At 56.6% G+C, this 16712-nt stretch overlaps 1 protein-coding gene across 5 annotated transcripts in view; it reads right to left on the bottom strand.

Annotated features, from left to right (window-relative positions):
- Positions 1-13872: 13872 nt before the first annotated feature.
- The window catches only part of ENDOV (endonuclease V), a 19937-nt gene continuing 17097 nt past the window's right edge, over positions 13873-16712 (bottom strand). For 2 of the 5 annotated variants that reach the window (XM_032241415.1, XM_032241410.1), the window contains 2 exons: positions 15683-15759; positions 13873-14174 (listed from right to left, as the gene is read on the bottom strand). In XM_032241415.1, coding sequence (XP_032097306.1) covers positions 14109-14174; positions 15683-15759 — 143 coding nt within the window. In that variant the 3' untranslated portion in view covers positions 13873-14108. Of the gene's footprint in view, positions 14175-15551; positions 15760-16712 lie in introns of those variants that run through there. The other 3 variants (XM_032241413.1, XM_032241414.1, XM_032241411.1) reach the window with 3 other exon arrangements.

Consider the following 16712-nt stretch of genomic DNA (forward strand, 5'->3'; position numbering starts at 1 on the left):
AACCTTCTGGAAAGCCTTCACAGCCACACAGCCAGGAGCAACGGCCCAACCACGCAGCCTCCCCTACCACACAGCCTCCCCCACGGGGCATGAACCCGCAGAGCACACCTGCTGTTCTGAAGCCAGGCCCTGCTGCTGTCCCTGATGGTCAAGGGGTTCTGGAGGCATCGGCTTCCTGGCATTTCACACCCCTGAGGCCGAGGCTGGCAGGTGTGGGTGGGGCTGCCTCCTGTGCCTGGGCTGGGCTGCAAGGGAGGCAGGCAGGCCCCAGGGCTCTGACTTGTGCCTGAAGAAGGTGGGGCTCTATAAGGCAGGAAGCCCCTCAGGCACAGGACGGTGTTCAGGAGGTGGTGGCCATCCCAGCACCCCCTGAGCCCTGAAAGATTTTTCCAACCACAATACCGAGCAGCCCTCTGGGCTGCAGGGATGGAGCCAGCCTGAGCTCTCATCTGAGATGGGAATGGCCACTGATGGCCTCTGTGCCCTGGGGACTGAGATGGGAACAAACACCTGGTCTGAGGTGAGAGCTGTCACCGGGCCAGAGGGGAGCTGGGGTCCTGGGAGCCTTGTCCATCCACCCTCGCTGCCCCTAGCTCTGCCTGGGCTGGAGAGACGGGAGAGGAGGCTGTTTCCGTCTCCCGGGAGGGGCTGCCATAACAAATTAGCGTCTACCTGATGGCTGAAATCAACTGACATTTATTCGGTAACAGTTTTGGAGACCAGAAGACCAAAATCCTTCTGGGTCCCCGCTGGGGACCCTGTCCCAGGCCGCTGTCCCAGCTCCCATGGGTGCTGGGACCTCAGCGCTCCTCGGCCTGTGGACACGATTCTCCCACCTCTGCCTTTGCCTGTGGGCGTCTGGGTTTCACATCTCCCTCTGCCTTTCTCTTTCGAGGACACCTGTCATTGGAGTTAGGGTCAACCCTTTGTGCAGGATGATTTTATCTTGAAATCTTTAACTTCATTCCATCTGCAAAGACTAATTCCAAAAAAGGTCACATTCTGAGGTTCTGGGTGGACACCTCTTTTTGGGACCACCATTCAGGGCACTACCATAGGCATGAGAGACTGGTACAGGATGGGCAGAGGGGGAGGGAGGAGAAGACGGATGGGACCTAGGGGGCAGGAGGGGCCAGCTGCCTGGGGACTGTGGTCCTGGATGTGGGATTGTCTGTCCTCTTACGCCTGGGCCTGCTGGTGACTGCCAGATGGTGTTTTCCACCACCCCTGGCCTCCTCACCGCTGTCTGGCATGTCCCAGTTCCAGATGCCAGGAGTGCCCCATCCCCCCAACAGCTCCCACACCCCCTCCGAGCCTCAAAGCCCTGAGGTCTCCTGAGTCCCGGAGGCAAGGGAAGCTGCTCCATTCTTTCTCATGTCACTGAAGGCAGAGTCATCTGAAGGGGCTCACGATCCCCTCATCTCCTGACTCCCCGTCCCCCACAGCTCTTCTTTCTCCTCCCCAAAGCCCCGCTGTGGAGTTTAAGCCATTTCTTCTGATGAGGATCTCAGAGACGAAGACACATCAGGGTGCACAGGGGCATGGGTCAGGTGAGCAGGAAAATGTCTGCACGCATCTCGCTGTTCCTGCTGTCTCGACAGGACCTCAGAACTGCCTTTGAGGGAGACCCAAGTCCCATTTCAGGGATAAGAAGAGAGGTTTAATGCTTTGCTCGAGAGTTCACACAAACAAAGCTGGGACTTGAACCTGAAATGAGCAACTCCAGCTTTGACTGATTATTTTCTCTGATTCCCCCACAGGAGCTCAGTCCTGTGAGGAGTACTAATCCTGCTGAAATCCTCCTGGGGACAGGGAACCCACCACCTCCCAAAACATGGGCTAAGGCCAGGCCTGGTGGTTCACGCCTATAATCCCAACACTTTGGGAGGTCAAGGTGGGAGGAATGTTTGAGGCCAGGAGTTCGAGACCAGCCTGAGCAACATCTCAAGATGCTGTCTGTACCACACACACACACACCCTGTAGTCCCAGCTACTGGGGAGGTTGGGGCAGAGGATTGCCTGAGCCCAGGAGATCAAGACCAGCCTGGGCAAAACAGTGAGACCCCGTCCCTACAAAAAAAAATTAGCTGGGTGTGGTGGTGGCATGTGCCTGTGATTCCAGATACTTGGGAGTCTGCGGCAGGAGGACTGCTTGAGGCCAGGAGGTGGAGGCTGCCACAGGTGAGATCTCACCACTGCACTCCAGCCTGGGCAACAGAGCGAGACCCCATCTCAAAAACAAAAATCTGTGAGCTCTACCAACGGTCCTAAGTGCCGAGACCTTATTTCATGGAGGGAAAGCCCTTCTGTCTCCAGGGAACTCAGCCCACTGGCCTTGGCGATGGGCCGTGCTCCTGGCCTGGGAGTCTTCTCTAGGACAAATTGTCTATTTCTTAGCCCGCCCTTGAAAAGTTAGGGCTCTGGGCCCCTCCCCCCAGGAGGGTTTCTGGCCCAATCTGCAACTCGCCGTGTCCTTGAGTTGTGAGGCAGCTGGGGAGGGTGACTTTGGACAGGTGTCCCAGGCACTGTGCCTGAGTCAGGTGCAACTAAGGGATGGGCTCTGCCTACTTGGAAGGTGACAGAGTCTGTCTGCCTAGGGCCACAGTCCAAGGGCGAGGCCCTTTTGGGGTGCTTGTTATGGCATCTGGTCATCAGCCACCTTGGCCCCTGCAAGCTGGGGCCACCCATGAGCACTCCCAAGCACAGCCTGAGAGGGGTCTGCCGGCGTCCCAGGAGCCACCCTGCCAAGGCTCAGAGGCGATGTCATACTTTGGAAAAGAAAAAGAAAAAAAAAAAAGGCAACCACCAACAAACTGAGAGGCTGAGTCACAGCCAGGCGGAGGCATCTGTCAGATCCAAGAGAGCCGTGGTGGGGAGGGGGGCCCCCTTAGGCTTGGAGCAGGAGGGGGCACAGAGCGGCCACCTGCCCTGATTCCCTGCACTTTTGGAAGCACCAGCAGCCTCTCCTGGAGGACGCATGCCCTTCCAGTGGGGTGCTCTGGACAGGGAGCCCAAGGGGTTGAGCAGACCTCGGGCTCAAATTCTAGCTCAGCCACTAATCAGCCCCCGGCACAGGCCAGCTGCCCCAGCTTGCTCAGCCTCAGTACCCTCTTCTGTCTAGCGCGCATAAAGGCAGCTCTTAGCATTCCTGTGCGAATCACAGAAGGGCTGAGTGCTCAGAGCAGCCTCCAGCACGCGACAGGGCCTGAGCACAGACAGCCATGCCCTGTTTACTGCCATCGTGAAAGAAAAGCCCGGGGTGGGCTCTGCCCTCCGGAAGCAGGGATGCTGGGGGGTTTGTGGGGTCCTCCTCTCTGCTCACGGTCCTCCTGACGCCCCAGCAAATCAGCTCCCATGGCTGTTGATGGCCTCAGGCTATTTCCTTGCCAACTCTCCCACATTCCCTCCTTCCTCGGGTCCCAGCGCCCCTGAGGGGTCTTGGGTCCAGTGCCATGGGCTTTGGAGGAGCAGGGGCAGGGTGGGATCTTCTACCCTGGCTGGCATCCTGCCCAGCCTGGCAGGTCTCCTCACCTCGGGGCTCCTGCTGTAGCCAGGTAGGGCCTGGGGGAAGCTGGCAAGCTCCGAAGTGGCCTCACTTAACACACAGCATGGCCCCAGCCTTTCTGGGAGCCACGGCCTTGGAGCAAGGGCGGAGGTGTAGCCCACGTGCCCGGATCAGTCTGGCAGGGTGTGCTGGCACCACCGGCAGGAGGCCCCTGCAGATGGCGGGCATCTGTGCGTGGAGGACGCCTTCATTCTGCCAAGGCACGGGGCTCCAGAGCGGGAAGGCACCCTCCAGACCATCCACACACACGGCTGGGGCCCGAGGCCTGCATAAGGAAGGGACTTGCCCAGGGCCACCTGGTCAGGGGTAGCAGGCCTCCCAGCCCTCATCAGGACCTCTAAGGCTCTGCGTCCCCAGAGGCTGGGCCCACCTGAGTCCCTTGCCTAGGAACCAGCTGCACCGGCCTCTCCCCAACCCTGGAGCCCATGTGATCCTGGCCCCCCTCCTTCTGATGGCTCCCCCACCGGCGGGTGCCTGCCTCTCCCGCCCCCACACTCCCTGCGGGGAGGGGTTCCTATGGCACCCCTTCCCCCGCACACACTTAGCTCACTGGCAGCCCATCTGCCCTGAGACGGTGGCAGCAGATGCTTGGATGCACAGCGGTGCCTGCAACGCGGTCGGCCCAGTGCCTGTGGCGGGTGTGCACGCTGCCAGGCAGGGGGGGCCTGGGCCCCGAAACACCCACCCGGCTGGGGCAGAGGCCGTTTGTCCAAGGCCAGGCTATAGACAGATCAGGACACCCAGGCACCCCCAGTGCTGGGGACAAGGTGTCGGCAGGGCTGCAGTCAGAGCTGCCCTTGCAGCCCCTCTCCACCAGCACCCCCTCCGCACCTCTCCTGGGAGGGAACTAATGGGTGGCCACTCTCTAGAGGGCTGTACCCTCGCCTCCCTGATCTCCCAGGAAAGGCTCAAAGTGTTCAGGTTCTGCCCCCAGGTCCCAGCCACAAGGAGGCTGATGGATGCCACAGAGACACCCACAGGGGCTGCCACTGCCCAAAGTGCATGGGAGGGTTCGGAGCTTCCCAGCAGCACAGAGGGTCAGCCCCTCAGCTGGGGGTCAGGAGGCAGGCCCCTTACCCGTAGCCTGTCTGAGTGCCTCTGCCTCTGGGGCCCCAGGCCCACCCTCCCTCCCACGAACGGGGGCAGGGGGCAGAGCTAGGTGCTAGGAGGTGGTGGCCAAGGCCCCTGAACGCACATGGCCAGTGGGTAGACAGGCCTGGTTTCCATGGCAGCAGCCTCCAGCCCTAGGTCAGGAGGGGAGAGTGCTGAGAGCCCCAGAGCCTGGCCTCTGGCGGGGCTCTCCCTGCACCCTACCCTGCCACAGGAGCAGGGCTTTGTCGTGCATGGGTCCCCAGGTGGGCACTGGAGGGCAAGCCCAGCATGGGGCAGGGGCCGAGGAGCCATGCACTGGTGGCTGCAGTGCCCCCGCTAATATGGGGGAGGTGTCGCCACCTCCAATAAAACAGAAGACTTGGGCTGAGCCTGGAGCCCTGGTGACTTGGGCTTCACCTTGGGCGGAATGTCCTGATTCCAGAAAGAATGAGAGCGTCTCCAGGATCTGCTCTCGAGCTGTTCACGGCCTCTAGCCCAGCGTCCCGGGTGAGAGGCGTGGGGATGGGAGAGGAGGCTCCAGCTTTGAGAAGCACGGCCTGCTGGGCAGAGGGGAGCAGCTCGCCTCCTTAGGACCCCAGGAGCCGAGCCCCCAGGCATCTGAAAGCCACAGACTCCGGAGGAGCGGGCAGCCTCCCCTCCTCCTGGCGCCCCCGCAGTGTGAGCTGCAGACACAGGCGCACCCGCACACACGCGCACGCCCCCGGGCCGCCTCTGCTCCCTTTGGGGCTTGTGTTTGCTGTGCTCCGGCAGGGCCGGAATGGGGACACGCTGCACTCTCGCAATTGGCAGTTTCTCCTGAGGCCCCCCCATGGAGGTGCCATATGTCCATGTCATGAATAGGCTCCGGGCTCCGTGCCACAGCTTGGGGGGCTGGGAAGAGGCAGCTGCCAATCACCTGCCAAGTAGGCAAGGGGAGAGGACTACCAGAGGGGCAGGGTGGGGGCACAGGCCAAGGCCTGGGGACAGGGTGGGGCCAGGCTTGGTCACTGGCTTTTACCAGGGTGGGATGCATCCCAGGCAACCCTGTGTTCCTTGCTGAAAACAAAGCAAAACCTAAAAAGTCCTGGGGTTTGACCTTGGTAAGTGACCAGAGTCCCCAAACCCTGCCCCTCAGCCTCTGGCCTGTCCATATGCCAGCTGTCAGCCCAAGCCACCTGCTCCAGGACAGCCCAAACCACCTGCTCCCTGCGCCTCTGCCCCCGAATGTGCACCTGTGAGCCTTCACCAGTGAGGGGGGCCCAAGGCCTCCCTTGCAGGGAGGAGAAGGAGGAACAGGTGCCACCAGCACAAATGAGAGCCAGGTACCGTTAGTTCCCACAACACTCCCGAGAACTGGGGATGATCATCCCCATTTTATAGATAAGAAAATGGAGGCTCCACCAGGTTTTACTAAACTGTATCAAGGTCTCCCAGCGCAGTGATGACAGAGCCAGATTCTGCTCAGGTCCTGACAGTGCACGGCCAATGAGCCCTTGCCCCGAGCCTGGAGCAGCCCATCCCATGCTGTGCCTGGGCACCCTCTGCCTGGTAGCCACCCACCCTGCCCCTCGTGCCGGGGACCTGGCTGCTCCTCCTCCACCTCCCAGCTCCGTGACGCACTCTCTGTCCTGCCCCCTGCTTACAATGAACTCTTCCCTCCTCCTGCCAGCTCCGTGATGCTCTCTGCCCTTCCCCCCTTAGAACGAACTCTCCTCCCAGCTCCGTGATGCTCTCTCTCCCCCACCGCACTTGAGAATGAACTCTTCTCTCTTCCCTGTCCTGAGGACGCTGTTGCCCATCTTGGTCAGAGAAGACCACACGATACATGGACACCTGTCTGCAGTCTGCGCATGTGTCCCTCACTAACCCCAGCCCTCAGTCACCTTTCCCACCCGTGCCCCGTCTAGGTGTGACATGCCGGTGACTGTGGAATGAATGAAGACAGAGGCAGGTGCAGGCAAGAGTGGTGTGCCAGGATCTTGAGGCCTGACTACAGAAGCTGCCGCCAGTGAAGCCGCGACAGTGTCCCCCCGGCCCTGGGGTGTGGAGAGGCCTGCCCCACTCGGGGCTCTACAGGGCCTTTCTCTCATTCCTGGCCCTGCTGGACACGGCGACGGTGGGTCTGATGAACTGCCCCGGGTTAATTGGCTCCCTCTCCCTGCCAGCATGACGGATTCTGCTTGACATTTCCCAGGATAGTTAATTGATAACCAAGTAATTTGTCATGGAGACCTCGTTATATGCCAACTGGGTCCCCTAAGCCGTTAGCGTCTGTGCCCCAGAAACAAGATTGGCAAGTTAATAATGGAACCTTAATCACGCTGTTCCCTGCTGGCACTGGAATGGAATTACCTGGAGACAAGATGAGACGCCGTGGCTCTACACAGGCCTTGGAGATGAAGCTTCGTGAGAGATCCTGAAGCCACTGACCCTTCTGGAGAAGGTCCCCTGACCTCGGTTTCCTCAAACAGGTGTACCTTCTCCTGGCAATGGTGCTGTTCCCCTGAGAAGTCCCTCTCTCCACAAGGTGCCCTGAGGCTGGTTCAGGCCCTGGCTCTGCACTGGGCACTTGGTCCCCAGCCCCAGGCTACAGTGAGGGGTTCAGGGGAAGACATGTGACTCAAGCCTGGCCAGCCAACGAGCGTCAGCCTGGGGCTTTTGCTGGGGCCGCTGGGACAGCAGGGCTCGCTTTGAGGAAGTGAGGCTGGGCTGATGAGGAAGCAGCCTCCTGGAGAGGGAGGGAGCCGGGGCCAGGCCATGCAGCGCCGGTGCTGCCTCCCAGAGTGAACTAACGAGGTCCCAGCTTTGCTTAAGTTGGTTTTTGTCACATGCAACGTGGAGAGTTATGATTATACACAGTTCTGATTATCTCCACTCAGACACCCATGTGCTGAGACTCCAGGGTGCAAGTTGTCTGCCGGGGCTGTGTGATGGAGGCCCCTGGGGAGGAAGACCACCTGGCACAGAGAGGCAATGCCTGGGAGAAACAGCCTGGGTTGGGAAGAGGGTTGGGGGCCGGGGGCGGTGATCTTGAGGATGGCCTGGGGTCTGCTCCCCAGGGGGTCTTGGACAGGAATGGAGGGAAATCTGGGCGGAAGCTGAAGAGGGGTGAGGCTGGAGGAGAGACTCAGCCCCAGCTTTCACTTCAGCACCGAGGACAGCGGCAGCGCAGGCCTGCACAGGGCGGCAGGCCCAGAGGAGGAATCGCATCAACCACAGTGACGGGAATCACCTGTCGTGGAATGTGGCAATGCCATCCATGCTGTACCTGTGACAGACGTGGCATCGCGGCATCCATGTGCCTTAGAAACAAAAGCCAACTACTAATACCAGAACTCTTACCGGCAGCTTTAACATTCAGCCGCATGCCCAGTCTTCCTGCTGGGGGTACTGGTTTCTGGGTGGGAAGCGAGGGCGGGCTCGAAGCTCTCATACATCTCTCAGGAAGGCACCGGAAGGTGCCCAGCAACCAAGTGCGGGAGCGACTGTATAGGGTCGGGGACGCAGGGGAAAGAAGTCCCAGCGTGGGGTTGGGGAAGGCCTCGGTGACAGACAGTACGGCAGGTGTACCAGGCGACTAGGACAGACATAGGAGGAAACTCTGTACCTGTTATCTTTTGCTGCATAACAAATTATCCCAGAGCAAAGACTCACCATCCCCCACAGTTCCCAAGGGATGGGGACCCAGACACAGACTGGCCACGTGGCTCTGGATCGGGCCCTCGTGAGGCTCCTGTCCCAGGGTGACCGGAGCTGAAGGCAGCTACAGGCTGAGCAGAGCTGGAGCAGCCACTTCCAAACGGCTCCTGACGAGGCTGAGGGCAGGAGGCTTCCTTCCCTGTCGTGCAGACGCCTCCATGGAGTGGCTTAGGACACGGCGACTGACTTCCCTCAAAGTGGATGAGGAGTGGCAGAGAGAGGGCAGGTGCCACCAACATGAAAGTCACAACATGTTCCAGGACTCAATACTAAGAGTGATGCACCATCACTTTGACAATCTGTTGGCCACACCGACCGATCCTGTTCTATGTGGCACAAACTCCAGGAGGTGGGGGTCAAAGTGGCCCTCCGGCAGGCTGGCTGCCACAGGCCGAGTGAAGGGACATTCATCAATGGCTGGATTTTTTTTTTTTTTTTTTTTTTTGAGATGGAGTCTTGCTCTGTGGCCTAGGCTGGAGCGCAATGACGCGATCTCGGCTCACTGCAACCTCCACCTCCCTGGTTCAAACAATTATCCTGCCTCAGCCTCCCGAGTAGCTGGGATTACGTGTGCCCACCACCACACCTGGCTAATTTTTGTATTTTTAGTAGAAATGGGGTTTTGCCATGTTGGCCAGGCTGGTCTCAAACTTCTGACCTCAACTAATCCACTCGCCTTGACCTCCCGAAGTGCTGGGATTGCAGGTGAGCCACCTACCTGGCGTGGATATTTTTAATTTTTAAAATATCTTTTATTTTTAAAAAGAGTGATAGAGATGGGGTTTCTCTATGTTGTCCAGGTTGGTCTTGAACTACTGGGCTCAAGCAATTCTCCTGCCTTGGCCTGCCAAAGTGTTGGGATTGCAGGCGTGAACCACTGTGCCCAGGCTGGCCGGATGTTTTCAATGAAGCAAAAGGAGATTTATACTTCCATGGCAGGGTTTGGGGCTAAATAAGTAATGGGTACAGAGAATATCAGCCAAGTCCCCTAAATGAGGCAGTTATTAGGTCCAGGAAAAATAAGAGGTTGTACAAGAAAAGAAGTGCAATTATAATACATTACTCAGCTGGGAAGGGTGTGTGCTGAGAAACAGCAATGCACACATTGAATTCTGATTCAATCAAAAGAAGATGGTGGAAGAGTGTGGGGGGGGGGGCACGTGTGGGAGAACAAGCCTTCAACTGCCATGGCGGGAAGGACAGGGATACATTCCTAAATCTGAAAAGGAGAGAAAAAAAACAGCAGCAGCAGCAGCATGAGCATGGCTATTCAGAAGTAAACAGCAAAAAGAATCGGCTACAATCACAGAACAGGTTGCCTCTACGAAGGGCGCGTCAGGAACGGAGGGCTGGTTTCATTCGAAGCCTTGTAGTACTATCTGACCATCCAAACCGTACATTTGTGACTTCACTAAAAACATACATGAAGCCAGGTGCGGTGGCTCATGTCTGTAATCCCAGCGCTTTGGGAGGCCAAGGCGGTGACTCACTTGAGGTTAGGAGTTCGAGACCAGCCTGGCCAACATGGTGAAACCCCATCTGTACTAAAAATACAAAAAATAGCTGGGCATGGTGGTGCACACCTGTAATCCCAGCTACTTGGGAGGCCAAGGCAGGAGAATGGCTTGAAGCAGAGGCAGAGGTTTCAGTGAACCGAGATCGTGCTGCTGCACAAAAATTACATGAAATGTAAGTAACTAAAACCTAAGGGGTGAATAAACCAGGGGTAAGTAACTAAAAAACAGAGGGGTGTCTGTAGCTTGGGCATTGCCCCTGGAGGATAGGGTGACTCAGTAGCTAAAAAACCAAGCCCAAAATTCCTGCTGCGTCTGGCCCAGGCAACCCCAGGGTAGGGCCCAGGGCCCGTCCGGTATTCCTGGATTCTGCACCTCCTCCCTCGCCCCTCCACGCCCCTCCTGTGCTCCCTCCACGCCCCTCTGGGCTGCTCTGGGTCTGTCTGAGGATCTGTCCTGGTCTTCGTCCCTCCTGCCTCAGCCTGCCCCCCACCTTGTCTGCCCCTTTCCGTACTTAACTCCCTTTTGGGCTCCGCCCATGGCAATCGGAGGGGAAGGGGTGCCTGTCCCCAGGGGAGGGCCCCAGCCCTGTCCACAGGGCCTGTGGTGTCCGCAATAGCTATCAGTTGGCCCCTCCAGCTGCACCCCCAGCTGGCCCCAGCAGCGGCCCATGGTGGCAGGAGAAGTTGCTCCTCCTTCCCGAGGAGGTGAATCGGGGATAGCAGGCCGCGCTCCATCATCTCTGTGACACCTCGCCTAATTACACCGCGTGCTATTCATTTGGATGTCAGCACTGCCTCATGGCTTTGCTCTTAATTAATAATTTGGTAAAACTCCATTCGGGGCCTGGCCAGGGCAGTTCAGCGGGGACTGAGTGTTGGGGGGCCAGGCTGGTGAGCACTTCCCCTGCCAGCAAGTGTGGGCTCCCCCAAGCATTCCCAGGTAGCACCCCTGCACTCTGAGTTCCTGTTTGAAAGACCAGAGCCTGGGGGGAGACAGGGGTTGGTGAGAAGTGTCTGCAGCTTGGGCACTGCCTGTGGAGGAGGGTGACTCAGGCTTCAGGGCACCCGTCAGACACCCCTTCCTGCCCCAAACACTACAGTTTATTCTTAAAGCATTGGTCACAATCCATCCCACTGATAAGAGGTTCAGAGAGGTGAAGTGGCTTACCCAAGCACACACAGCACACAAGTACAAAGGCTTTGGTCTGGAACCCAGGGCTCTGGTTGCCTGTCACAGCCTCTTCTGCCAGGACAAGAGCCCCAGGTCAAGTCTTTCAGGGACTCTTCTGCAGAGGAAGCAGGGCACAGGCCCCGGAGTGGGTGTGCACCAGCCACCAGGATGTGAGGGGCAAGGCTGGCTCTCCTGGAGGGTGGGGTCCCACGAGAGGTGCGTGGCTCAGGCAAGATGCTGTCAAGGGGCCACGGCCCAGCTCAGACCCAGATTCGAACATCTGATGCCTGTGGCTAGAGCGGGGGCGGAGCTTGGGACAGCTAGGACGGCTAGAGGGGCCCCTTCCTGGGGCCTGACCTTGGCCAGATCCTAAAGGACACTCTAGCCCTGGTGCATCTTCTGATCCTGAGTGCCACAGGAGAGGGGGCGCAGTACCTCAGAGGCTCAGAGGTGGGGGTCTCAGAGGCTCCACAGGCCTGGCCCACCAGCCTCCTTGGAGTCTCTCCCTCCCAGCCCCCAGGCAGGGTGGGGACCTGGGAAGGGGACATAGTGGCCCACAGGTGAACAGGAAAATCTATTTGGATCTGACTTGAATTATTAAGTGGTTCAGGAATATTCTTAGCTCTGGGCAGGCTGTGGTCTGCAGAGACGGACTTTACCACGGCTCTATTTTTAAAGTTCTGTGGGTAGAGTTGAGATGCCACTGCACTTAGGGCACCCCCAGCACGTCCCTCTGCCTGCTGCCAGGGAGTAGGGTGCGGATGGGCCAGGGGGGCACATGCCAACCCTGCAGACCCCCACCCTGCAGGGGAAGGTGTGTGATGCAGGGATGAGAAGCTGGGGTTCCCCTGCGTGCCAGTTGCCCAGGCCACCCCTCCCCAGACCCCGGCCTGTGCACCTGCTCCCCCAATTCTAGCCCCCCTTAACCCACACGCCGTTTCCCCGGCTTCAATCCCCTGCACTCTGCTCCCCCAAACCCACTCTCTGCCCCCAGTGCAGCCTTGGGGAAAGCGGCTGGGCCAGCTCAGGGCTGTCACTGCACATCCCCGAGTGGGGTGGGGGGCTGGCGTCTCAGCAAACTGCTTATGGCTGAAGAAAAAAAAACTGAGCTTTTCAAGAATTCAAGTTAGTTTTATTCAAAAGTCTGAGAGGACCCTAGACCCAGGCTCCAGCCCGGGAGCAGCCTTCGAGAGGGCCTGTCTGACTGCCCGGCTCAGCGTTTCAGCCCCTGCTGGATGCGGGTGCCAGAACACAGGAGCTGCAGTCACACCCGTCCAGCGGGCCATGAAGTCACGTTACAGCAGAATCCCACCAAGGGCTGGGCGCAAGAGCACCTCTGGCTGCAGATTACAGAGGCGTAACTGCTCGCCTCAGCCAACATCATCCCACGTGCAGGAAAGCCGAGGACCAGGGTCCTTCATCTTTTGAGGAATATAGTGACTCAGGCAAGAGGCATGGGGCCGTGTACGCTTTCCCGTGTTCAAAGCGTCCCTCTGGAGAGCTGGTGTCACAGAGTCAGGGCGCACAGAGATGGGCACACACTCAGGTTTGCTGCTGCCACGCCAGCCTCTCCTCATTCGGTCGATGTGGCCATAGGCGGGGCTGGGGGCCCTGGCACACACCTGCACCCCACATGGACTACCGGTTCCCCTTTCACTTCAACTCCCACCCCTTTAGGGTTCGGAGGCCCACCCCCGCTTAACCCCAAGCTTCCTGAGAGGCCCGGAACTGCCACCCGTGAGTTCTCCACCACCTCTGCTGTCCTCCTCTCCTCCTTCTGAAACCTGCTCCCCCAGGGACTGCCAGGTCTTTGGGGAGGGGGGCTGTCTGTCTGCGTGGGGAGAGCCTGGGAAAGGCATGCAGGCAGATGTGGTTGGAGCCCCCGACCCTCTGAATCTTGGGCTTAAGTGAGCCCTCAGCAGGGGCCCTGCACTCCCCCGTCCCCTCTCACAGCCAGGTCACCGCTCAGCATCTGCAGTCAACGAGGACTCTCCCAAAACCACGCACAGCCAGACGGCTCAAGGAAAAAAGAGGACGTCAGTGACTAAAAGCAGTAGTGAAGGCCGGGGCGTTCTTAGAGACCTCACCCACACCAAGAACATGCCATGAACAACGGTATAACAGATTAGATAACATGGAAAAACTCCAAGAAACACACAAGGTGGCCACTGACTCAGGACAGAAAATCCGAACAATGTACAACAAACACAGAGATTGAATCCGCAGTCGAAACCCTCCCAAAGACGAAGACCAGATAGGCTCACTGGCAAATTCTACCAAAGGTTCTAACAAGAATTAACACCAATCTCCCTCTTCCAGAAAAATGGCAGAGGGAACACTTCCTAACCCAATCCATGAGGTCAATATTATCCTGATATCGAAACCAGAGGAAGACATATTATAAGAAAACGACAGACTGGTCAGGCACAGTGACTCATGCCTGTAATCCCAGGACTTTGGGAGGCCAAGGCGGGTGGATCATGAGGTCAGAAGTTCAAGACCAGCCTGGCCAAGATGGTGAAATCCCATCTCTACTAAAAATACAAAAATTAGCTGGGTGTGGTGGTGGGTACCCAGCTCAGTAATCCCAGCTACTGAGGAGGCTGAGGCAGGGGATTCCTTGAACCCAGGAGGTGGAGGTTGCAGTGAGCCAAAATCACGCCACTGCACTCCAGAGGGGGTGACAGAGCAAGAGTCCATCTCAAAAAAAAAAAAAGAAAAGAAAGAAAAAAGAAAACAACAAACCAATATCCCTTATAAATACAGGTGTAAAAATCGCACCAAAATATAAGCAGATCACATTCAGCAGCAGAGTAAATGCGTCATACACCACGGACCAAGTTGGATTTATTCCAGAAATGGAAAGTGGCTGAATGTCTGAAAATCAATCCACATAATACCTCACATTAATACAGAACACATGTGCATTTCAATAGGGGCCAGAAAAGCATTTGACAAAATCCAGTACCCTTTAACCATAAAAACACTTAACCAATTAGGACTTGAAGGGCACTTCTTCAACTGGATAAACAGCATCCTTGAAAATCGAACAGCTCACGTCACATCTAGTGGTGGAAGACTGAAAAGGTTTTCACGATCAGGAACAACACGAGGATATGGGCTCTCACCACCTGCATTCAACAAAGTGCTGCAGGTCCAGCCACAGCAATCACGTAAGAAAAAGAAATAAAAGCCATTCGGATTGAAAGGAAGAAGTAAAGGTAGGCCAGGCGCGGTGGCTCACGCCTGTGATCTCGGCACTCTGGGAGGCTGAGGCGGGAGGAATGCTTAAGCCCAAGAGTTGGAGACCAGCCTGGGTAACATGGTGAGACCCTGTCCCTACAAAAAAATCTTTAAAAATTAGCCAGGCATGGTGGTGCATGCTTGTAGTCCCAGCTACTCTGGAGGCTGAGTCAGGAGGATGGCTGGAGCCCAGGAGGTTGAGGCTGCAGTGAGCCGTGATCACACCCCTGCACTCCAGCCTGGCAACAGCGAGACCCTGTCTCAACAACACCACAACATGGTCTGGGACAACTGGCTATTCGCAGGCATGACATGGAACCTGCTCCCTTACACCAAACACAAATTTAAGTCAAAATGGATCAAAGACTTAAGGGTAAGCACTCAAACTATAAATTCCTCAGAAGGAAATGCACGTGTAAATCTTCATGGCCTTGAATTAGTCAATGGCTTCGTAAATATGACATCAAAAGCATAAGCAACAAAACAGATTAATGGACTTCATCAATTTTAAAAACTTTTATTCATCAAAGGACACTATCAAGAAACTAAAGAACCCACAGGAGAAAATATTTGTCATCTACAGAAGCGATCAATACCTAGGGTTCAGAACATACAGGAACTTCTGGAACTCAACAAGACGACAACCCAATTTTAAAATGGGCAAAGGATACAGATGCTCAAGAGGACATACACATACAAATGGTTACTGAGACCTGAGAAGGTGCCCACCATCATCAGCCATCAAGAAATGCAAATCAAACCCACAATGAAATAGCCCTTTTTTTTTTTTTGAGGCAGGGTCTCATTGTCACCCAGGCTGAATGCAGTGGCATGATCACGGCTCACTGCCGCCTCTACCTCCTGGGCTTAAGTGATCCTCTCATCTCAACCTCCCGAGTTCCTGGGATTACAGGAGCGCATCACCATGCCTGATTATTTTTTAAATTTTTTGTGGAGATGAGGTCTCACTATGTTGCCCAGGCTGACCTCAGACTCCTGGGCTCAAGTGATCCTCCTGCCTCAGCCTTCCAAAGTGCTGGGCTTACAGGCATGTCCACTGTGCCCAGTGGAAATATCAGTTTCTATTCCATGGAATGGCTAGAATCTAAAGGGCAGACAATAACAAGTGGTGGCGAGGATGTGGGGAACCTGGAACCCTTGGGCATTGGTGGTGGGAATGTAAACTGATACAGATGCTATGGAAAGCCTGGTGGTTTCTCAGAAAGTTAAACACAGGACTGCCATATGACCCAGAAATTCTACTCCTGTGTACCCAAGACAAATGAAAACATATGTTTACACAAAAACGTGTACATCAGTGCCCAATGCAGCATTACTCACGACAGCCCTGAATGGAAACAGCCTGAATATCCACCAAGATCAACCAAATGTTTATCCTGATCCATATGATGGACGACGACTCAGCCGTAATGAAGAGTAAGGTTCTGACACGTGGCACCATGTAGGTGCATCCTGAGAACATGAAGCCAAGAGAAGGAGCCAGTCATAAAGACAGCACAGCAATCCCACTCCTGCATGGTGCCCAGAGCAGGCCAGTCCAGGGACAAGAAGCCTGAGGTGGGTGCCAGGGTCTGGGGGAAGGGGAACAGGGAGTGATTGCTAATGCATGGGGTTTCCCTTTGGGGTAAAAAACTGTTCTGGAACTAGACAGTAATTGTGAAAACACCAAGAGCCAATGAGGCATATACTTTAAAGTAGTGGGAATGGTGACTTATCTCAAAACGAACATAAACTACTCACAAAAAAGTTGTCTGCAAACTTACCTCCAGGTTCTGGCCTGCTCCTCCTTGCAAGGGGAGGGAGAGATGGGAGGGCCCCGTGACCAGGTCCTGGCCAGACCCTCAGCCAGGGAGGCCCACCTTACACTCCTGGTCCTTGAGGAGCCGGCGGCTTTAAGCGGAGCTCAACCTCCAGCCCCAGAGCCATCTCTGCCCATCTTCACAGAGGTGGGTTGTTGGGGTTGAAGCTACTGCTTTTTGGGCAAAGCTACCACGTGCCTGGAAGTGGGCATGTCCTCTGAGCCTCTGGGCCCCCAAGAAGCTCCTCTGTTGCAGTGAAGCCACGGGGCACAGGAGGCGTGGTCCTGTCCGGCTCCAGAGTGAGGTGTGCCTTCAAGGACCTGTGTTCTGATGGCTTGCGGGGTGTGAGGAGCTGCCAGCCCAGGTGGGAGCTTGGTAGGTGAGACCTCCCTGACCCTCTGGCTTCATCCTTCTCAACACTGGAGTTGGCACAGCATGGCAGACTGATGGCCTTGTGCAGCCCGCTTCTCCAAACCAACAGCCTTCCCCATCAAGGACTCACCATGTGCCAAGGCTCCCTGCTGAGCCTACACGCTTCACCTGGTGGAGTATCTCCCACGACACAGCTCCCTGCCGAGCCCCTTACACACTTCACCTGGTGGAGTA

This window comes from Sapajus apella, unplaced genomic scaffold, assembly GCF_009761245.1.
Source record: "Sapajus apella isolate SASKATOON/1434 unplaced genomic scaffold, GSC_monkey_1.0 scaffold48, whole genome shotgun sequence".
Taxonomy (NCBI): Eukaryota; Metazoa; Chordata; class Mammalia; order Primates; family Cebidae; genus Sapajus; species Sapajus apella.